General features: G+C 41.7%; 1 protein-coding gene across 3 annotated transcripts in view; it reads right to left on the bottom strand.

Moving 5' to 3' along the window:
- PPP2R1B (protein phosphatase 2 scaffold subunit Abeta) overlaps nt 1-23,587 on the bottom strand; it is a 54,695-nt gene that overhangs the window by 12,137 nt on the left and 18,971 nt on the right. For 2 of the 3 annotated variants that reach the window (XM_049889318.1, XM_049889317.1), the window contains 10 exons: nt 16,183-16,338; nt 15,867-15,981; nt 15,392-15,462; nt 14,931-15,065; nt 13,337-13,510; nt 10,989-11,049; nt 5,628-5,782; nt 5,115-5,257; nt 4,210-4,301; nt 1,470-3,764 (listed from right to left, as the gene is read on the bottom strand). In XM_049889318.1, the coding sequence (XP_049745275.1) occupies nt 3,748-3,764; nt 4,210-4,301; nt 5,115-5,257; nt 5,628-5,782; nt 10,989-11,049; nt 13,337-13,510; nt 14,931-15,065; nt 15,392-15,462; nt 15,867-15,981; nt 16,183-16,338 (1,119 nt within the window). In that variant the 3' untranslated portion in view covers nt 1,470-3,747. Of the gene's footprint in view, nt 1-1,469; nt 3,765-4,209; nt 4,302-5,114; nt 5,258-5,627; nt 5,783-10,988; nt 11,050-13,336; nt 13,511-14,930; nt 15,066-15,391; nt 15,463-15,866; nt 15,982-16,182; nt 16,339-23,587 lie in introns of those variants that run through there. The other variant, XM_049889320.1, reaches the window with a different exon arrangement.

Below are 23,587 nucleotides of genomic sequence, written 5' to 3'. Positions count from 1 at the left end.
CCATCCAAACACAGCAGACACCCGACTCCTTCCAGAACTGACGACATCAGTTTAAGAGAACAGCTCTGGAGAAAGAAATGACTATGGCATTTCCATCCAATAATTAAACTCCCTTCCTCCTCGAGAAGATTTCCATCTCCACTGAGGATTAAGTAATATCCTGCAAACAGTGGGCTTCTGGAGGCTAACGGGGAAGAATGAGATGATTCTGGGACTGGAGACCTGTGGCATGATTAGGAAAGACAGGAGCAAGGAATTAGATGGAATCAGGAGTACAACAGGCTCAAAGGGAAACAATTACATCAGACCACAATCACTTCATTTGTTAAACCGAGGACACTAGGTGACAAATCCTTCCTTCTCTATAGTTTTATATCCAAGAAGTGGAAAAATAGGAAGCTTTAATACGAGAGTGCCAAAAGGAAAAGAAAAAAAAAAAAAATGCTAGAGGATTTAAGAACACTGGCGGAAAGTAAGTCAAAGGGAAAAGCACCCAACTTGTTCGACCTCCCCTGCCCTGCCATCCCTGGGGGAAGTGGAACCAATGAGATTTCTACATGAAAACACCAGACTTTGAACTCACTGACAACACAAGCAGTGAATACAGGAACAAAACTGTGGCAAGAAAGAACTGACGAAGCTTCACACCGGGTCAGGAATGACTTGTTTCCCCTGCAGGTCTCTACAAGCATCCTGGACGCTTGGATGAGATGGCTCACTCAGAAGTTGAGCTGCTGTCAATGTTGAGTCAGGACAAACTGTCCAGCAGACATCCCAGGGCCTCGCACCGTGGCGGCCACGCTGTGGTGTTTCCAGAAGCTGACAGCTGGCCATTGTTTCAGGAAGTCCTCAATAGACACCAAACGTTAACTTGCCTGTTTTTATTAAACAGATGCACCTTTCGTTCATATCTTCTTGGCCAACAATAGAGAAACAATATCTGGTCTCTTAACCCATGAGGATAACCCCACATAAATTGTTTAAAAAAATAAAGTGAATTCCAGTGACAGCTTTAAGTTGTATGTGTGTCTTTGATTTTCTTTACTAATTATTAGCCAAACAACTGATGTAAATTGCCTCGAATGGAAACTAGAGCAATGTTTGTTGGAGGCAAAAGAATTTCATACAAATCAAACTGTGGCCTGCAATGGGGGACTGGAGAAGGGCCACATGCAGCTTGTTTCTCGAGAGCAGTAAAATCTTTCCACTGTGTCAATGGGAGAATGAGATGCAGTCTGGTACCTTTGATGACTCATTCCATGCATGAAACACATCAGAAAACAGATTTTAGGAATTCATTCATTGAACGCATTTTTTATTGAGTACCTACTATGTACACCAGACACTGATCTAGGTGCTGGTTATACAGCAGGAAGCAAAACAAACAAAAATGCCCACCCTTCAAGAGCTCCCAGAGCTTACATTCTTGGTGAGATCAAGATAACTAACCCACAGAGAAAATGACCAAGTTAAGAGCCAAAGAACAATTTATTTGAAGAGTAACAAAAGGGATACCCTATTGCTTAAGTCAAAAAGTAATAATAAAGTCCCTAAGGGGTCACCAGAAAGATGGCCCTGCTGGGCTCGCTGGCTCCCCCTCTGACAGTCTGGGGCAGAGACAATGCACAGGGCTCCCTGTGGGGGGAAACAAAGGAAGTTTAAAAGTTTATCTCCAAAGCAATGGCATTTCCAGTCAAAGAGTAACATAACAGTTATGCAAATTTGTTTCAAGGCTTAAAAAAAAAAAGTCTCTCAAATATGAAATTCAACGACATAACCTATAGGTAACAAAATATAAAGAACCACGAAACTAAACTTAAAATGTTTAAAACATAATAGAACCAAAAACCCATTGCCACTGTGTCAATTCTGACTCACAGCGACCCTCTAGGAGAGAGTAACACTACCCCATAGAGTTTCCGAGGAGCGCCGGGTGGATCTGAACTGCCAACCTTTTGGTTAGCAGCTGTAGCACTTAACCTAACTAACAGTTTCAGATATTAAAATGAGAAAGTAGAAAAGATTTTTGCTTAGAAAAATATTTAACCCTTTACCCAAAAAGCAGTAAAATTAAAACTTATTATAAGGTAATTTGGCAGTTTAAAATGCAGGCAGGTCATTTCGGATTTTAAATGTTCAATTTTTCTAGGACAAATTTGAAAATATTTAGTCACACTTCATTTTATGTAATTGCTTAATGTACAAAGTTTTATGGAAGTCTTTGAGCCTTCACAAAACAGAACAGTCTGGCTGGTTTAAAAGGTTGTGAAGGAATAAACAACTCAAAAGCCAAAATGGAAACAAGCAAACTGCACTGAGAGAAAAGGAAGCTACAGTGAAACCTCACTAATAAAAATTCACTAGAGACAAGATGAGTCTGAAAAGATTAAAAATGTAAATAAATTGAAAAGATTTAAATTCTCCATTAAAGACACATGTATATATTTTAAGGATAAAGAGTAAATTAAATACACCTAAAGGGGGGGCGGTCATGGTTTCAGAGAGCTCCTCACGGAAGGTATTCTAATCGAACTGAAAAGAATGCTTGGTAATCGGAATATCAACTAGTAAATGGGTGCTTTTTAAAGACAGCTTCAAAGAAGCTTCCTTACATATTAATAACTAGCTTCAGCAAACCCTTCAGCTTAACCCATTATCTTAAATTCCAGGAAGAATTATGAGGTTTTACTGTAAAAGCAGAAAAACAAACACTTCAAATGATAAAGACTTTGGCATCACCCGTATCAAAAAACTAGTAATGAAACTTCAGTTTGGAAAGCTACTGTACACTGTAGCAGTGACCAGATATTACCACTGCTGAAGCAGAACCAGGGGAAGATGAGAGATCTACACAGTATTATACCAGTAGTCCCTTTACTCATTAGAAATCGAAGCTAAAATCTCACAGTGAAACCGTAGAACCACTGCTTATCAGGAGGCACTCAACATACAATTTCTCAGGAGAGAGACAGAAGTGTTTTTGAGTGCCGTCAAATTGGTGAGCCATTGAAATTTGGTTAGATTTCAACATCACACGTTAGCAGCAAGATGCGTCCACACTTCAGGTCTCTGAACGGCATGATTACAGTCAGAATAGAGCAAATAAAGCCCAAACTAACCAATACATTAACCCTGAGCTTCCACATTCCCCTCTCCTGTGAGACCCTGATGCAGACCCTCATTATATCCAGGAAAACGTGGCTTTCACTACAGTCAAATCTCAGTATGTCTCCCAAACGGAGAATTTATAAGACAAGTTATTCTAAACGATGTATATTTAACATTGGAATGATGGAGGGACACACAGATACATGTAAAAACATCAAGTTACTCACTCCTCTCCAGGTCTGGGTCCGAACCTACCCAGGCTTTGTCGGGAATATTAGGTGGCCAGGGCCTTTTTTTTTTTTTTTTAGGGCCTTATTACACAGTGAAGACCCAGGAGCCCAGACAAGTCACAGATAAGCATCAGGAGACAATCAAGCGATGACTGTACCAAATGTCAGGAATTGGTCAGAAACAGTAAGAATGACAAATAATTATCCCAACAAAGAAGACAGGTAAAAAACAATCCCGTTTCATCTTTAGAAAGAATCAAGTCACTGAAATTTGATTTCTTGTAAGGTGCTGCCATTTGCTTGGATGAGATCTTGAAGGCTTTCCATTTTTTTCCACCCAGCTTAAGAACGCATTGACTAGAAATCTGTGGTAACAATTTCAGTAAAGCCTTTTCCCTCCTGTTCCTCATTATGCCAACGCAAGAACTGGAAAATTCCAAACAAAATCATGTCAGTGGTGCAGAAAGTTTATGAACTATGTGAATATTAAGACCAGTAGCAATGATCCCAAGCATCAGACTATACATCTCACTGTAGTCAGTGTCTTTACTCTGCCAGGCTAATCGCAAGTTAAAACTGTAAAAATTGGTTAAAATCTAAACTAAAACAAAACTGTTCTTACCTGTAAAGAATCATATTCTTACCCAGCCCTAGATACTGAACTGAGAAAATGGCCTATCCATCACTTATGAGAGAGTGATGGGCCAGGAAGGTCCTCACCAGAGGGGCACCAACATTCCATGAGACTCACCACCCTTTCTACCTCCCATAGAATGTTTACAACCTTGCCAACTGACCATCACTCAGGTAACAGAGAAATGAAACCCTGTTAACCAAAGAATAAGCTGCAAGTGAAAAAACAAATACATACCACTTATAGCTTCCTGAGCAAAATATTTGACATCCATGTCTTCATCTTGGCCTAACTTTTGTAGTACCAGCTTAACTTCACCCTGCAACGCACTGAAATTCAACAGCAGTATCTGTGAAAGGTAGGCTTCTGGGCTGGAGAAACGAGTTATGGTGCTATGTGGTCTAAGGTAATTTTTAAAGTTTAAAAGAAAAAAAATCATTTAAAACACCTAGAATTTAAACTTGACAAACCATTTCTAAAGACGTTCTCAGAAGAATTTGCTTCAGACAATGATCTACGCATATACATGGCTTAAATATAGAAGAATGGCCACCCTCAAAAATGGTTGTTAAATTACTTTATTTTCTCTAAATAAACTCAGATATTAGGTAAGATGAAAACCACTGAACTCAATTTTAGCCATTATTCTCCACCATGCCAAAAAACCAAATCCACTGCCATTAAGTCAATTATGACTCATAGCAACCTTATAAGGTAAATTTAAAATCTACTTTTAAAACAAGAGTAACACCCCAAAACTACAGCCCCCAGACACTGTGCTAACTCAGAACTGAAGCCACTCCCTAAATCCACCTTTCAGCCAAAGATTAGACAGGCCTATAAAACTAACAATAACACACTGCAAGGAACGTACTTCTTAGTTCAATCAAGTATAGGAGACCAAGTGGGCAGCTATTGCCCAAAGGCAAAAATGAAAAGGCAGGAAGGGACAGGAAAACTGGACAAATGGACACAGGGAACCCGGGGTGGAAAAGCAAAGAATACTGACACAATGCAGGGATGGTAATCAATGTCACAAAACAATTTGTGTATAAATTTTTGAATGCAAAACTAATTTGCACTGTAACTTTCACCCAAAACATAATAAAATTTAAAAAACAAGAATAACACCAAAATCTTACTCAGTATCTAGAATTGGTCCAATTTTCTGTAGAGATTTGGCCACATTGAAACGAACGTTTGCCACTTGGTCTCCTGCCATTTTTAATACAATGGGCAGCATTTGCTTAGTGGTTATTTCCTGACCACAGGCTTCAGACAGTGCCTAGAAAAATTAAAAGGAAGGCTCATTCAAAGCAGTTTCATTTAAAAAAAAATTCCAAAATCTAATGAAACAAATTAATATCTAATAAGTCCTTAACCAACAGGAACATGTCTCTACTTTGAGCATCTGAATGAGGACACAGGTAGCACTCAGAGAGTCAAAGAATTGGACCAGAAGTCACAACCAAATTGCAACTTTTAAAACACTGCTATAGATTTTAACATGAATTTTAAAACTGCCATTTACTCCATCTTCTAATATATGAGAAATACATTCTAAGTATAAGATAGGATATTCAGAAGTCAGACATTCAGTCCTGAATAACTGCTTTAATGCCAGGGATCAGTGGTAACAGCTAGGTAATACTTACATTAATGCAGAACAAAGTGGTCATTCTATGCAAGTAATTAGGATCATTTGCCATTACTAACACTTTGGGAACAATGGTATTTTGGGCCCACTCTGTACCAAACTTCTGAACTAGTTTCATGAGGTTGTTTGTGGCAGCTTCTCGGATGGCATACACTGCAAAGAGGAAAAGAACACATTTTCATACAGTTTACATTATAAGCATCAGCTCATGTTATATGCATACCCTATGTTACTCGGGGCTCTGGTGGCACAGTGGTTAAGAGCTCAGATGCTAACAAAAAGATCAGCAGTTCGAATATACCAGCCACTCCTTGGAAACCTATGGGGCAGTTCTGCTCTGGTGGCATAGTGGTTAAGAGCTACGGCTGCTAATCAAAAGGTCGGCAGTTCGAATCCACCAGGCACTCCTTGAAAACCGTATGGGGCAGTTCCACTCTGGCCTCTAGGGTTACTATGAGTCAGAATTGACAGCCACAACAGGTTTGGTTTGGGTTTATCATCAACGCAGATCAATAACGAAACCTCTCTGCAAATAGACTCCGAATTTAATCATACTGCATGGCAAACATAATCAGTTATTTCTCAAAATATACTGATCTGGGCTTACTACAGTTTCAAAATGTAATATGTATAAAGAAAATGTATGTAAAAAACTAAAAACCAAACCAGTTGCCATCAAGTTGATTTCGACTAATAGAGACCCTACAGGACAGGGTTTCTGAGGCTTTAATCTTTACAGGAACAGACTGCCAAATCTTTCTCCCTCACAGCAACTGGTGGGTTCAAACTGCCGACTTTTTGGCTAGCAGCCGAGCTTAACCACTGTGCCACCAAGGCTCCTTTCTTATATGCATCACCATTAATTAATAAACATCTAAGAGCCTTCTATGTGCTATGTACTATAGACAGAATATATAAGACAGTTCCTCTCACAAATCTTATACTCTTTCAGAAAAATACGAGCTAATGTACCCCAAGAAGTCACACGGTAACAAGACTAACTGTAAGTATTAAATTGTGTAGGAAGGACTGTGAAGGCTGCAAGAATTTAGACAAAAGTGAAAAGGATAGGTCTAGGAAGATTCCAAGAAAGAGACAGGCCTTGAACCTGGCTTGAGGATTAGGGAGGGTTTCTATAAGCATAAAGAAAGGAGGAATTCCTGGAACGGGCAAAAAAATGTACCAAGGACACAAGGGAAAAAGTATGATCTATGAGCCTGCAAGGCTGGACAGTTAGTGTGGACCCAGAACACAGAGCATCTTGAAAACTAAATTTGGACTTAAAAAGACAAACAAGGATGAGTTTTTAAAGCAAAGCTGTGACCCAATGACCAGTGTGGTATTTTAGCAAGATTATTCCAGCAGCAGCAAGGAGAACAGCTGAAGAGAGAAAGGAGATCCTGTAAGGGCCATGGTAGTCATCTATACAACAACAGAAAAAACTTCAGACCAACTTGCCTCTTCATACCAAAAATGTTTAAGTTGAGACATGTCCAATATTTTCTGTGAGTAAATATGCCTGTCTTAACACCAAATATTTCCTACAAAAACATTTATCAAAGATACCATAAAATCTAGCTATTAAAGTGCTATATACAGCACTGAACAAAGACAGGCTTGACGTCACTCCATTTCACAGGTCTAATAAAACTCAAGATTTGGGCTTAGATAACAAATCTAGGGTGGTGAGTACCAACTTCCTATTCTACTTTTCGTCTGAGGAAAGCTCAACCCTGCTGGGTGAAGAGAAAAGAATAGCTATCCAAGCCAGACTGTCCAGGCTGCCCCAATCCTAGACAACCCACAGAAGCCCCTTGGACAAGGAATATCCAACTCTTCCCAGTCCACAGATCCTTCCAGGCAATGATGTTGATGAGAACGAGCAAGACAGCACAGACAAGGAACTGTATGATTTATTACCAACACTTAACTTGACCAAAATCCACAGGAGAAGTGACCTGCTGGTGGTAATACCCAGAAGCACTCTCCAAGAAGCAATCCCAAGCCAACTGTTTTACCCCTGGCACAAATTCTTTCCCTTTCCATCCACAGTTACTGTCTTTGGCACAAGCCCGTTCGTTCCCTGTCTTCTCCCCCTAAGGTGGAACTACCTAGACCCTCTGTGTCTTCTCCTCTAATTACTGTTTTTTCATCTTCTTGAGGTTTCCCTCATCATGATGCCATCACCATAGGATGAGACCCCACTGCCAGAGTAACGAGAGATGGAGCACACACACATTCAGACTTGACTGAGACATTAACTGTACTAAACTCTACTTGGCCAGATGCCTATGTTCTTGGCACCTCTCAATTTTGTTGTCAGAAGAATGCAAACCATTCCACAGTTCTGCCTACTGTCTCTCCTTGTTCTGTCTTTCGCTCCCTGCCCCCAAAGTCTGGCTGACCTGCAAGATATCTCTAAAGGTCCAGCTCACTCAGTACATGCTCATTAATGCTCGTACTTTTTCCTTTCTTCTATATAAAATAAATTCCCCTTCCAAGTTCCTCACTCTGATCAATATTACATACTGAACTGTGGGAATATGGGTGATACTTTTTTCCTTATATTTTCAGGGATTTTTCACAAAATTCTTTTAATAGTTTAAAAATCTGAAAAAAAGTTTCGAAAAATCTATTTTATCGGTTATCACTATATAAAACTTATTTAAAATGCAAAAAAAAAAAAGTAGTTTGGTTAATTAAACATAAAACCATTTCAGGACTGGCATTTCACCATGCAATGCTTGCAGCCCTCACTTCTGTATGCTGCTAGAAAAGAGAAATGAAGGTCACTCCTGTCCCCAAAGTAGAGGAAAAACTCAAAGGAATGAGGTAGAAGAAATAAACTTGACAGAGCAATCCAACATAGAAAGGGTGTCAGGAATTTAATTCTCTGTAGAATAGTAAGACTTTACAAGTTCCTCCAAATAAAAGATCGTCCTAAAATAGAATGCCGGCTTTCAAAGGGAGTAATGAATAATCTGCTTGGATGTGCCATTCCCAACAACATCAAATATTTATTATAAACAATATGAACACTTTTTTTCCCCCTAAAAAGAGAGCAATTTCTTTCCTATGATTTGCACAAACTTAAACTTTGTTTTATAAGGGGAAAAAAAAATTAGGCCATAAAATGGTAACTTTAGAAGAGAAGGGGGAAAAAAAGAAAGCAGTCTTCACAATCCAGTCTGAAAATGCTGAAGTATTCACATATATGTCCCTGCAGATTTACAGATTTTCTCACTCCCTCTTCACAATCTCTTACCCACATGACCCCCTGTATGATACAAATATGCCTTTAACAAAGCTACCTACCTGTATAGGCAGACACAAACCTCCCTACTCCTCACTAATCTCCAGGCATCAGCACCCACAGATGAACAATGACACAATCGGTAAAGATACTGTGGAACTCAACAGGATGCCTAGCAAATCCAGCAAAACATGGAACCAAAGCTCACAACACAGGGTGAGCTCCCTAGAAGACTCATCGGAACAGGTTTCAGACCACACTGCAGCTGCTGGGTCTGGACCTGAGACCTGGCACTGGACCTCCCTGGTACAGAAGGCCCCTCTCTCAGCCACTGCTGCCTAGCAGGTAAGAGGATATACCCATCTATACATACCTGAAATCTCACCCAAAAGTCAACTGTTACTACTCCCTGCTGTCCTACTTGTCCTGCCTTGACCTCATCCTCCTAGCACCCTTAGCAGCAGCAGTGAGGGTGCAAGCAGTAGCCTTTCTTTCACCAAAATAAAAAATCCAGGCCCTATCTACCCTAGGTCACAGTTGATGTCTCCCACTCCTAATAATCTTTTACTGGGCACCACTGTATACCTTCTCTGTCACTCCAAAAATGCCAAGTAGTCATTTCTTCCCACCTAAGCCTTTATTCTGACTCCAATCCCTGTCCAACCTAGTCTATACTTGTTGGAGACACCTCCTCACATTGGGACTCCCAGTTTGGACACACTGTACCTCACTGTCTCCAGCTCTCTCGTGTTTTTCTTCTGTTTAATAGTTGACTACTGGCTGCACTACAGAAGAGTGACAGGGAGCAGACCTGTGACAATATGCCTTTTACCACATGCCCCTCACAAACCTCCCCAGGCCCCCGTAGGCTAAGCCAGGCTCAGTCACACTGAGGAGCAAGGGGAGTGAGGGCCCTGATGAGGGGGAGCTAGAGCTGAGAAGAGGAAGATGTTGGGACTGGAAGCAAGGAGAGCTCCTGATAGTTGGGAAAGTAAGAGCAGAGGGAAGGGGAGATGTCTTAGTTATCTAGTGCTGCTATAACAGAAATACCAAGGAGATGGCTTTAACAAACAGAAATTTATTTTCTCACAATTTAGGAAGCTAGAAGTTCAAATTCAGTGTGTCAGCTTTGGAGGGAGGCCCTTGTCTCTTCTGAGCTTCTGCTCATGGACTATCTTCATAAAAATGAGCTGGCATCTCTCTTTCCCCCATCTCTGCTCTGCTCACTTGTTTAATCTCTTTTATAAATCTCAAAAGAGACTGACTCAAGATAACCCTACACTAATCCTGCCTCATTAACATAACAAAGACCACCCATTCCCAAACAGGATTATAACCACAAGCAAACAGGTTAGGATTTACAACACCTATTTTTTTTTATTTTTTATTTTGGGACATAATGCAATCCCCAACAGTAGGGGAGCTGCTCCGTGGAGGGCAGGACAGCTAACCGGGTTCCAGAGCTGCTACATTTGAAATCTAACCCACTAAAACCCATACTTAGATTCAGGGAAGTGGGCATGAACAAGCTTAGAGTGGAGGCCTTTGGAGAGGGCTTCTAGTCCTCCTCTGCTCTAGCCAAGTCAGGAGGGACTGGGATCTACTGTTGATAAACCTCAGGCTGCCATGGCAACACGGACCCTTCTGAGGCCCCCCCTAGCTACTGCACCTCCCCCAGAGGCAGAATAATTCCACATCTTACTTTTTATCATGATGCTTCCCCACCCCTATATTTTTTGGAAATAAGTCATTTTTTAAAAAATGATCAAGCGGAACACCTCGGGACAAGAAAGGAGTGAATGTGTGTACGGAAAAGATATTCTGAAAATAATGTAATGGAATCAGTAAGACACAGGGTAAAGAGACTGCTTAATGGAGAAAATAAAATACGAAGACTGGTAGAAAACAGAAATGTCAGATTTGTGTCCAGAGGAAGCTAACTGGACTTGAGTCAAAGCCTGCCTCCATCCCTGCATTGTTAAGGCAAAATACAAAACATCTGGTCAGACCAGGACTCCTTTCTAAAAAGGGAGTATACAAAAACCAAGGAATATATGCAGAAGCATAAGCTTTCCACAGTCATCTGTTTTTAACTTATCTACTCACCATGGTCCACAAGCCAGGCCATACATAAAGAATTCAGCTTTTCATCAAAGAATTCCACACCCTAAGGACACAGAATATTCCATTAATACACATCTCCAAAGTTAAGAAATCCATTTATATTATACCAAGGTGACCTAATAGCTAAAAAGACTTGTTTCCACATAAGCTGAATTCTTGAAACCAGAAAAAGAATACCATGGGATTTACAAATGAGCTGTAACTATATTTCACTGGATAGAAATTACAAAGAAAAACACAGGTGAGATGGCACTGGTCCTGCGAAGTGGGGAGGACAGGGTTGCTGGGTGCCAGATGCAACGCTGCCGATAAGGATGTAGTGTGAGCAGTCTGCCAAACGATCTCAAGATTATCTGTGAAAAATTAATTGCCCAGGAAAACACCAATCAGTAACAATAATTCTCCGTTTTTCTTCCTTTTTGGTTAGTATAATAAATCACTAAGGATAAAAACACTGACACCAAGAAATAAAAAAAAAAAAGATGTCCCTAATTAAAGAGAGTATTTTGGGGACGATGGGAGAAAGCAGAAGGGGGAGAATAATGCAGGTGCAAGAGCACAGGTGAGGTGGCCGCAGTGTAGCCTCACAGGCAGGAAAACCACTCCAGCTCGGCCCTCCGGGCTCTGCCCTTCCCGTCACCCTGCGGCCATTTCAGCACAGGACGCGGATGGCGACAGGGGCCGATTCACACAGACCTGCCACCTGGTGCTGATTTATGCCAGAGCCCTGGTGGCGAAGTGGTTAAAGAACTTGGCTGCTAACCAAAAGGTCAGCAGTTCGAATCCACCAGCTGATTCTTGGAAACCCTATTGAGCAGTTCTCCTCTGTCCTACAGGGTTGCTATGAGCTGGAATCGACTCGATGGCAACAGGTTTGGTCTGGTTTCTGGTATCACCTGATACCCTGTGCACCAGGTAGGTGAATGCTATGACATACACTTTTCTAGTACCTCCCTCCCAGGGGTCTATATGGTTATGGTTTTTTCTTCGGGTCATAGAAGTTCCTGAATGGTAATTATATATTTTAATAAAGCAATGTAATTTAAAATTGCAGTGCTTTAAGAATAATGATTTAATAAGATAATATGGCTTTATAATAATAAGTCCGTATGAGCTTTCTCAAAGAACATTCAAGTATGCATTTATTCAACTATCAACAAATGTTCAGTGCCTAATCAATGCTGGGCACTATGGAAGGTTCTGGAAAGAAATCATTCAACAAATACGATCCCTGCCCTAAAAAAGATCACTTGTCTATGACCCCCATTAGATTATAAGTTACAATACACTACAGTAAGTGCTACAACAGGGTTAAGAGTATGTCAAATGTAGATCTGTTTAGGGCACCTACTAAAAAACAAAGCAAAGGATGTGGTTATAAAACCCAGCTTTGAAATTTTAATCCACATGACATCATTTAGAACAGAACTAATCATAAAACCTACACAGCAAGTGATTGATAACGTGATGACATATTCATCGATAACACTAGCCTCACAAGCTCCGGTATTTCTTTTCTACACGGTAATTCCTCAACATCCTTCAATCAGAATGTAGGAAAAGTGTAATCTAGGGACATTTTACTCAGGACATAAACAGGGAAGTTGGCTTGAGCAAAAAATCAAAGCTAACTTCTCTTGAAAACATACACGCTTTTGTTTTCAGTTAAAAATTCCTTGTATCACAGAGACATTAAAAATCACAAAATCTATCCTGTATATAACAAGAAATTGACTATACTATTCTATGTCTTTATTTTTAGGTGGTGGTGAGGTGAAACGTGTTTATACATATATATATTTAAGTGCACGTATGTTCCCATAATACCTTTTTGTTAGAGGTTAATGCACCAATGAAAATTCAAACCACCCTAAGGGGAACTTCTCTTGGAAGAATTACAACCAGAATGCTCCTTAGAACCAAGGATGGCGAGACTACGTCTCACTTACTTTGGACATGTAATCAGGAGGGATCAGTTCCTGGAAGACATCATGCCTGGTAAAGTAGAGGGTCAGCAAAAAAAGAGAAAGACCCTCAACAAGATGGACTGACACAGTGGCTAAGACAATGGGTTCAAGCATAGCAACAATTGCGAGGATGGCACAGGAACGGGCACTGCTTCATTCTGCTGTGCATGGGGTCACCACGAGTCGGAACCAACTTGACAGCCCTAACAACAACATGGGCAACTAGGACAGGCCATATTTTCATGTGCCTCAGTGAACACAATCATACAAGCTCTCCGGACCTACTACCTGCCACGAGCAATCTGCTCCACACCTGATGCTACAATTCACAGCTTAGATCATGAAGTACACACACACACTTACCAGCTGACCCGCCAGCAGGGGCATATACTCAATGATGGCCAGCCGGACCCTCCACTTGGCATCTTCAGCCAGCTCCACTATGGCAGGAAGAAGAGACTGAGAGAGCTGACGGATTCCAATAACTTCATTTACACAATCCAAATTGGAGATGATGTTCAAACGAACTTCAGGACACTGCAAGTACACAAGCCCCAAAAGAACACGTAAAAATCAAGCTCTTCACCCAATTTTCTCCTTTCAATAAGAAAGTACTAACTTAAGTGAAATAAAATGTAGTCTTGAAGGAAATGCTTAATACTGGGTACACAAATAATTCAAGGCACTTAATCCATTTGTGAACCAATTATTTTTTCTCTCTTAATTTTTTGTTGATGCTACATGTCTTTGGAAACCCTGGTGGCATAGCGGTTAAGTGCTACGGCTGCTAACCAAAAGGTCAGCAGTTTGAATCTACCAGGCACTCCTCAGAAACTCTATGAGGCAGTTCTACTCTCTCCTGTAGGGTCGCTATGAGTCAGAATGGACTCGATGGCAACTGGTTTGGTTTTTTTTTTTTTTAATTTTATGTGCCTTCAGTAATGGAGGGCATGGTGAATCACTGAGTGTATCTGAATTTTTGGTAGGTAATATGATTTCTGTCTTATGTCTCATTCCACAGATCACATCCTCGGAGTCCAGAGGTACATATATGCACCCCTTGTGAACAGAAATTCTACCCCCAGAGTCCAAATGTACATATGTATACCAAAAATTTTTCAAAACTTATGTTTTTCCTACCAAAAATTCAATGATTCAGCACCACCTCATACAATGCCCTGTAAAAACAGTAATTTGCAGCAAACACCTGTTTTTTCATTTCAAACTGTTACACAGGCCCCTGCCTGATGACAGCACATGTCAGTGGGACAGCAGCTTCCCAATGAACCCCAGGGGTACAAAATTTAAGTGGTAGCTGTATATACTGCCGGTACTGAAAGGGTGAAACTGAACTGATCGTAACCAGAATATTCCATGGAAAGTCTCCAGGATGGTCCGGAATGCATGCCCTGTAATCAAATCATGTGCATTCAAACTCCAGGTCTGCCACTGCTCAGAGACCTTGGTAAGTTATTTTCCCTCTCTGCACCTCAGCTTCATCATCGATAAAGTGGGGATAATAATATGAACTACCTCGTAAGTTTGAAGATTACATGTCAAAAAAAAAAAAAAATGTGAAGCACTTCGGATCATGCCTGGCATAAACTACTCAATAAATGTTACCAGTAGTTTTTATATTATTATATCTAAACTTAAATGAAAGAAGTTTCTGAAACAAAGTACATTAGCTTTAAAGATAAGGAACAAACATACATAAAGCAAGAATCAGGCAGACTGTATGAACAGACATTTTTAAGTCTGCTTCAAAGAGTCCTTGTGCCCATTTTCTGGGGCGCATGTAACCCCCATACCCAAACACAGGGACTGTCACTGCCTTAAAACAGGTTACTTTTTTTTATCTCTTCATCCCTGTCTTTGGTTCTATTTTTTTGAAACCCCAAACCAAAACCCACTAATCACTGACTATCAAAAAAACAAAATTTAGAGTAAGACTCACCTCATCCTTTAATTGAGCTAAAAAAAGAGGTAGAAGATGCTCAATGGTATTCTCCTTGCCCAAAATGGTAGACAATCCCATAATTACAGAAGCTAGAGCTGATTTGACATGTTGATTTGTATCAGAAACTAATTCCTAAAATAAAATAAAAATTAAAAGCCTTTCTTTTTCGCAAGACAGCAGAAACTTCCATGCCATTTCCCAAGGGATTTTAAAAAAACAGCACTATTTCATGCTGTTAGCTGATATTGTTTCCTTAGTTCACCTAAAACACAAAACCATTTTATAATTACAAAGCACTAATAGTTAATAAATAACAATGTCTCAATTAACATACCTGCCCCACTCTCCCCATGTTCACCTTTCAACTCAAGGAACTTTAAGTGAAACAAAAAACCTTGAGGTAAGGTTTGCCTTCATACAGCACAGAGTGAAACAGAACAGCCTGAAGTTAGGTTTACCTTTATATAGGGCAGAATTTGATTCATAATTATGGTCTCTCTACCTTCAGTGGGTAAGTTCTCACAAAGTTCTACAAGGGATAAGCAGAAAAATAATGTTTACATAAGGCCATTTTACAAGGAGCCAGATGAGGAAATTTAACCAGGTTTATCAATAGATGCAAGTTAAATCAAATCATATGCTTCAGCAGTAAGATCTAAGGGGTAAAGTGGCGCTTATTCTAAGTGCACTTTTCTTCAATCTGGGTGCCACTGTCTATCACACCAATCCAAACAGAAAAAGCAAAAATGGCTGATTTGAAATATTAACGGAGCAGTTTTATATAACAACGTGACATTTCCGCACACTGAATTCATCTCTTATTTATTTGAAAAACATATTCTGGAACAAAAAACAATGCAAAATTCACTGAAATTTTAAAAATGCACCAAAATGAATGACAAATGTTGCAACATAGAAACTAAACTCCTTAACCTTTTACTTTGTGGGCAGCAGCTGCTCGGACTTCAGCTTCACAGTCTTTAAGGAGGTTCTGAAAGGCGGGGATGAGGTCATTTAGGGTGATTTTAGGACCCACGGCTTTCTGGAGCTATAAAAGAATTTGTCAAGGTTTTAATGAACACTAACAAAATAATTAACAAGAACAAAAGAGTGTAATCTTCAAGCATGTATTTTTGCCACAAATATTTCCTATTCAGAAGAATATCAGAGACTTTGGTACAAGAGTAAATTTGTGAGGGGTTTTTGTCTTGTTTTCTGCTTAAAAAAAGAAACAGTGCAGTAATTTTACCTCTGAAAATTTGTCAGCAACCATATAGCGAACTCGCCAAGATTTATCTTCTGCTGCCTGTCGAAGCGTAGGCATCACCAAAGTCTCAAGGTCGTCCTGGGTCAGTAACTGGGCAATACTGACACAAGCTTCCACAGCTAGGAGGCGCACTGAGTCCTAAAGGAACAAAATTTCTTTCTGTAAGTCAAACAGTATTTACTGAGAGCCATGGGGTATGCTGTTGTTCTTCAGTGCTGTCGAGTTGATTCTGACTCATAGTGACGCCACGTAAGAAGCCCTCGTAGTACAATGGTTAAGTGCCGGAATGCTAACCAAAAGGTTGCTGGTTCAAACCTACCCAGCTGCTCCACGGGAGAAAAGACTCGGTCACCTGCTCCCATAAAAATTAGAGCCTAGGTAACCCTGTGGGGCAGCTCTACTCTGCCACCTGGGTCACTATGAGTCGAAATTGACTCAATAGGCACCTAACAACGACACAGGGTGTGTGCAGAAACAACCACACCCTGAAGTTTCATGTCTTTGTGTCCTGAAAGAGCTGCTCCCTTTACCTGAAAGGGTATGTCAAAGCCATAAAGACAGAAATAACTTTGTTCTATGAGTTAACTGGAAACTCTGGTGGTGTAGTGGTTAAATGCTACAGCTGCTAACCAAAAGGTCCGCAGTTCGAATCCGCCGGGTGCTCCTTGGAAACTCTAAGGGGCAGTTCTGCTCTGTCCTATAGGTCGCTATGAGTCGGAATCAGATCAAAAGCAATGGGTCTGGTTTTTGGTTTATGACTTAACTGGAAATTCTGGTGGCTACAGCTTCTAAACAAAAGGTCAGCAGTTCAAATCCACCAGGTGCTCCTTGGAAACTCTATGGGGCAGTTCTACTCTGTCCTATGGGGTCACTGAGTTGGAAAAGACTCAACAGCAACAGGTTAGATTTTCTGGTTTTTTATGAGTGAACTGTAAGTTAACTACCTTGGTTGGGGGGCAGGGTGTTTATTTTTTAAAAAATGAAATGAAAATGTAAAGATTAAATGAAAAAGGGAGAACATTGTAATGTATCTTCAAGGTAGTTGAAGGATAAGATAAAAATGAAAACTATACTTGTACAAGTTGTTTATAACAGATTAGAGGAAGAAAGGGGTAGGACAGAGAAAGGGATACTCAGCTCTGAGTGGCAGTAGTAGAACTTAGGCATGAGAGATGATGACTTGGAAAGAAACACAAAGAAGAACAAAATAAAAGTATAACTAAAAAAAAAATCAGTTGGACTTAAATCTGGAAAATCAAGGACAGAATAACTCTGAAGTAGCCATGTCTAGAAAAACATAGCAGAGAAAATTGGAAAGGGATAGGATTAATGAGCTCTGCTTTCCAAATGTTAACTTCCAAGTATCAATGTGACATCAATATGTCCTTTTAGCAAACAGAAATATACAATTGGACAAATTAACAAGAAATCATAAATTCAAATTGTGTACCTGGGAATCATACATACAAAAACAAAAACTGAAAACATGTAAACGCTCCCTGAGAAACAGCACAAGATGTTTAATATGATACGCATAAATCATATATATGTATATAGGTGTTCACACATATGTAAACAAATGCAGAGAGAGAGCAAGGATTTCAACTCTTCAAATTATTACAAATTTTTAAAATTATATATCATTAATAATTTACCTAAGACATACTCCCTCATCTCCAATGAGTGGGCTAAGAAAGACAGAACTAATCTCTTGGTAGTACCTATACATACATTTCTAAATCCTAAAAATGATACTAAATCAGGCGACAGTTACCATTTATGGAAATGCATGCCAATCAACATTTGTTAATTTAATAAATTACTTCTCTTCCAGAACTCCTAATTTTCTCCCTATACCTGCTCCTCCTCATAATATCTTTCCCACTCTGCAATGACACCACCATCCACCCAGCTATTCAAGCCAAAAATCTCAGAGATCTTCTTGATTCCTCTTCTCCTCATCCAATCCAACAGTAGGTGTATTGACTCTACCTCCAAATCTTATCCCCAGATTCTCTCCATCTTCCTATTACCATTCTCGTTTACCACCATCATCTCTGACCTGAATTATTACCAAAGTTTCCTAACTGGTCTTCCTGTTTCTTCACAATTTAGTTTCCACCCAGAATGACCTTCTAAAAATATAAATTACATCATGTCACAACCCTGTTTAAAATCTTCCAATGCACTTTCACTGCACCTGGGGGAGGGGGGGCCTCCACACTCTTTACCCTAACTTTAAGGCCTTCCATGATCTGGCCCCTGCCTATCTTCTCTAACTTCATCTCTTACCAGGATCTTTCACCTGCTCTGTTCCAGCCTGAGGGCCTTTACACTAGGTGTCCTCTCATCCCAGAGCTCTGATACCCCAGGAAGTGCATGGCTAGCACTTTTCTTTCAAGTCTCAGGTGATCTGTCCCCCTCCTCTGAAAACTTCTCTGACCAGCAGTCTAGAGGAGTGCCCTATAATCTATCGTATCATCCTACTCTATTTTCATCATATCAATTATCCTTACCTGATAGTTGTTTATCTGTTTTTCTCAATTACAATGTAAGTCCAGGAGAGTAGGGTCCATACACCTTCACACTGTATCACTGCACTGCAACAGTGCCTGATACGTAAAATGAAAAAAAAAAAACAAACCAAACTCACTGCTTTCAAGTCGGGTCCAACTCATAGCTGCCCTATAGAACAGAGCAGAACTGCCCCATAGAGTTTCCAAGAAACGCCTGGTGGATTCAAATTACCGACCATTTGGTTAGCAGCCATAGGTTTTAACTACTATGCCACCAGGGTTTTCACCAGATATATAGCAGGTGCTTAATAAAGATTTTTTCAAACAATGAATAATCCAGCAGCAACGCTTCTAACACTGGCCAGAGGGAACATACATACATGTATCTGACTTAATATTTTTTTGAGCATCAATGACTGCAAAAATAGACTAGATGTTGTTTCCCTCTTAATGAAAAGTACACCACCATCATGAAGTGGTCTTACTGCCCCAAAAATATCAAACCTCAATCTGATTAAGACTCTAGACAGAGGTGGGGTAAACACTGGTCAAATCTGGACCAAAGCTACTTTTTTATAAATAATGAGTTACTGGAAAACTGCCAGGCCCATTAGTTTACATACTGTCTATGGCTGTGTTTACACTTTAACAGAAGCGTTCAGTCACTGCAACAGAGACTGTCTGGCCCACACACCCTAAAATATTTACTATTTGGCCCTTTAAAGAAAGTTTGTAAACCCCTTCTCTAGAACTACCAATTTGTAGGAAACAAAGAGGACAAAAGAAAATGTTAACTTATACCATAAGAAATGTAATCAATAAAATCTCAAATGAGGGAGACTTTAAACCTCCACTGTCCAATATGGTAACCACTAGCAACATGTGTCTACTGGGTAGCTGAAATGTGGTTAGTGCCATATGGCCAAATAATACTTTGGATATACTGGTTTAAATAAAATACATCATTAGTATTAATTTCACCTGTTTCTTTTCTACTTTTTATAATGTGGCTAGAAAATTTAAATTACACAGGTGGGAATGTTCATGCATTGTGAAGAATGTAACCAATGTCAATGAACAATCTGTACAGAAACTGTTGAATTCTGCTGTGCAAAAACCTCCACTGAAAACACAATATTATTTAAAAAAAAATTAGAGACAGCTTGCATTTCTCTTGGATAGCACTGTTTGAACTATAATATTTAGGGGTGTATGCTTGGATAATAAAAGTACAAAGAAAAGTACGGAGGTGACTGTCATAAAAGTCAAGATCATAGTTACTCTTCAGACAATGAGGGAGGGTCTGTGTGGGAGGGAGCACACAGAGGGCTTCTGGGAAGTGACTGGCAAAGATCTATGCCCTTTCATGAATGAATTACAAGGGTGCTCACCTTACTATAATCCATTAAGTTGTTTATTTTGTGCTGTTGTGTGTATGTTATTTTAACAAGTTTTTAAAATTATTTTGAAAGTGAGATTTATCACCATTAATTTAAAATCTGAAAATGAGACTCATCAGTATGTGTCCTGATGCTCTTGGTCCTGTACATGTCAAGTGACTCTAGAGCAGGCATTCGGCAAATGAGAAACCCATCAGGACTCTCCTTCTAGAGCCCCAGAACTCTGGGGGTGATGCACAGATACACCATCTCAGAAGAGGCATTCTACCCTACTTGTGAAGGGCAAGAAATCTGGAGCCAAACTGCCTACACTGAAATCCTGATTCCACCGCCATTAACTATGCAAGCCTGGGTAACTTACTTAAACTTTCTGTGCCTCCATCTCCTTAATATGTAAAATGGGATATCTAACTCATGAGGCTGTTATAAGGATTCAATTACTTCATATAGGTAAACAATTCAAAACAGAGGCTAGTAGGAAATACTAAGCACTGTAAGTGTTTGCTACAGTTAACTGTAACTGTTATTCTACATAACAGAGATCTAGATACTTGGATTGAAAATTGTGATTATGCTAAGTCACTCCACACACTAGTACAGACGATGAAAAGGGTCAAACAGCTTCCCTTAACATCCCATGCGCATTTATCAGAAAGTCAAAAATTCCAGGAAGTGGGAGGTGGAGCCAAGATGGTAGAATAGACAGACGCTTCTGGCGAGCCCTCTTTACAACAAAGACCCGAAAAAACAAGTGAAACAAGGATATTTGTGACAAGTTGGGAGCGCTGAGCAGCAAAGGCAAGCTTAGACAACGAACTGAGGGGCAGGGGGAGGAAGAGGCCGTTCAGAAGTGGAGAGGAGTTACCAGACCTGAATCGCGGGGAGCCCTCAGGCGCCATTTCTGGAGCGGCGTCGGCGGTGGGCAGACACTACCATTCGGCCGAAGTTTCCTCAAGGAGAAGCAGCCAGCCACACAGCCCACTCACACCTCTGGAACCGGAGGAGAACGGCACTCTCGGCAAAAGCTAAGTACTTGCGTATATTTTACCGTGCCCCAACCCCCATCCCCACGCCGGCTTCAGCGGCTGAATCCCTGGGCCTGAGATAGACCCTGGTGAGCATCTGGAGCCGTCCTCCCAGCCTTAGGGAAGGAAAAAATTTGCAACTGAGGGGAAAGGATAATTTGCTAGCTCCATTAACCAGGGGAGCTCAGGACAGAAGCGGCTCCTGTCCAGGCATACACCATCCGTGGACCTTGAGCACCTTTCCCTTCTGCACGGACCTATGGCAGACTCCAACCATTTCAGCTGTGTGGTAGAGAGGTGGGTGTTTGCCATTTGACATTGCTTTGCCTATTAAACAAGGTCCTCACCTACCCACATCAAGGACCTAAAGACTGGTAGCTCCACTCACGTCACCCAGCCACCCACGACAGGGGTCCAAAGACAACTGGTACCTCCCAGTCCTTACAACCAAAAACTTTGGGTGCCCATGGTCCCCCTGCAGAACCCACCCACCAGCACGCTCTAGGAAACAGGAACGCGTTTTCCCCAGAGACACTTGGGGGTTGGTTCTCAGCACCCTGCCTTGTTCAGAGCATGACCCCTACTGCAGATACCGGTATATACACCAATCACCCCCGCCCCTCTAAGACTGTAGGACAGAACCTGTACCACACACTTGATTATCTGCTACCTGGAAACATGAGCTGAATTCATACAAGAAAACGGAACGGACTCCTACACTGATGTATCTGATAACAGCTATAGCCGGCTGGGGATAGGACACCAGAGCGCCAAAGGCAAAAATAATCAAACTAGCTCACTCAAGCAACCCATACGGGTATAACAGAACAAAACAAAGCAAGCAGCTACGACATAGTAAGCAAGCATAAATTAATACAATAACTTCTAGATGGCTCAGAGACAACAGTCATTATCAAGTCACATAAAAAAAACAGACTATGGAGGCGGGGCCAAGATGGCAGACTAGGTGGACGCTACCGCGGATCCCTCTCGCAACAAAGACTCGGAAAAACAAGTGAATCGATCGCATACATTAACAATCTACGAACCCTGAACAACAAACACAGATTTAGAGATGGAGAACGAACAAATACGGAGAGGCGGCGATTGTTTTCAGAGCCTGGAGCCAGTGTACCAGTCAGGTGACCTTCGGCGCCCAATCTGGGGCAAAGCCAAGGGGGGCAGATGGCACAAACAAGGGGCCTAGCCCTACCCCCCTGAACTCACTCCGGGAGGAGGCCAGGCCGGTTCACGCGGGCGGCATGGCGACGCAGCCGGTGGGAGAAGGCCCCGGGAGGCAGTGACTGGTCTTGGAGCGGGGAGAGCAGCGTCCCAGCCGGGGAGCTGTCCCGCCGGGATTTAGTAGGGGAGCGGGTGCGGGGAGCTGCTCCACCCCCCTGAACTAACCCCGGGAAGGGGCCCAGCCGGTTCGCGCGGGCGGCATGGTGGCACAGCCAGTGGGAAAAGTCCCCGGGAGGCAGTGACTGGTCTTGGAGCGGGGAGAGCAGCACCCCAGCCGGGGAGCCGTCCCGCCGGGATTTTGGAGGGGCACAAGCGCGGGGACCAGCTCCACCCCCCTGAACTGACCCCCCGGGGGGGGGGCCCAGCCAGTTCGCGTGGGCGGTGTGGCGACGCAGCAGGTGGGAGAAGGCCCCAGGAGACAGTGACGGGTCTTGGAGCGGGGAGAGTGCCGTCCCAGCCGGGACGCGCGGTCGCAGCGTAGGCTCGGGGAGCTGCTCCGCTCGCCTGAGCTGACCCCGGAGGGGAGCCCAGCCGGTTCGCAGAGGCGGCGTGGCGACGCGGTAGGCGGGACGGGGAGTACCCGGGAGGCAGCGACTGATTTTGGAGTCGGGAGTGCACCGCCCCAGGCTGGCATCTGAGGATCTGACCGTGACTCCAGTGGGCCAGACCCCCCGGGGGCAATCTCCACACAGACAGAACACATAGGTGACGCCCCCATGGAAATCTCAGATATAATAGTCATTCCAAGCAAGACAAGCAACTCTGGCTATATTCTGAGGTGCTGCTCTCCTATCTCTCTAATCCCTCCCCCACCCTCCCCAGGCGGCTTCATTAACATCCGAATAGCCTGAGCCAGAGGGAGAACTCTGATAGGGATCTGACTGCATTTTTTTTTAGCGGATTTTCTGGAAAAACTAGTTTCCCAGTGATGGCTCGGAGACAGCAGTCCATATCAAACCACATAAAGAAGCAGACCATGACAGCTTCTCCAACCCCCCAAACAAAAGAATAAAAATCTTTCCCAAATGAAGATACAGTCCTGGAATTATCAGATACAGAATATAAAAAACTAATTTACAGAATGCTTCAAGACATCACAAACGAAATAAGGCAAACTGCAGAAAAAGCCAAGGAACACACTGATAAAACTGTTGAAGAACTCAAAAAGACTATTCAAGAACATAGTGGAAAAATTAATAAGTTG

The sequence above is a fragment of the Elephas maximus genome, chromosome 7 (genome assembly GCF_024166365.1).
Source record: "Elephas maximus indicus isolate mEleMax1 chromosome 7, mEleMax1 primary haplotype, whole genome shotgun sequence".
NCBI lineage: Eukaryota > Metazoa > Chordata > Mammalia > Proboscidea > Elephantidae > Elephas > Elephas maximus.
Note: the sequence above shows the minus strand (reverse complement) of the source record. Positions and strands in the feature narration are given on the sequence as shown.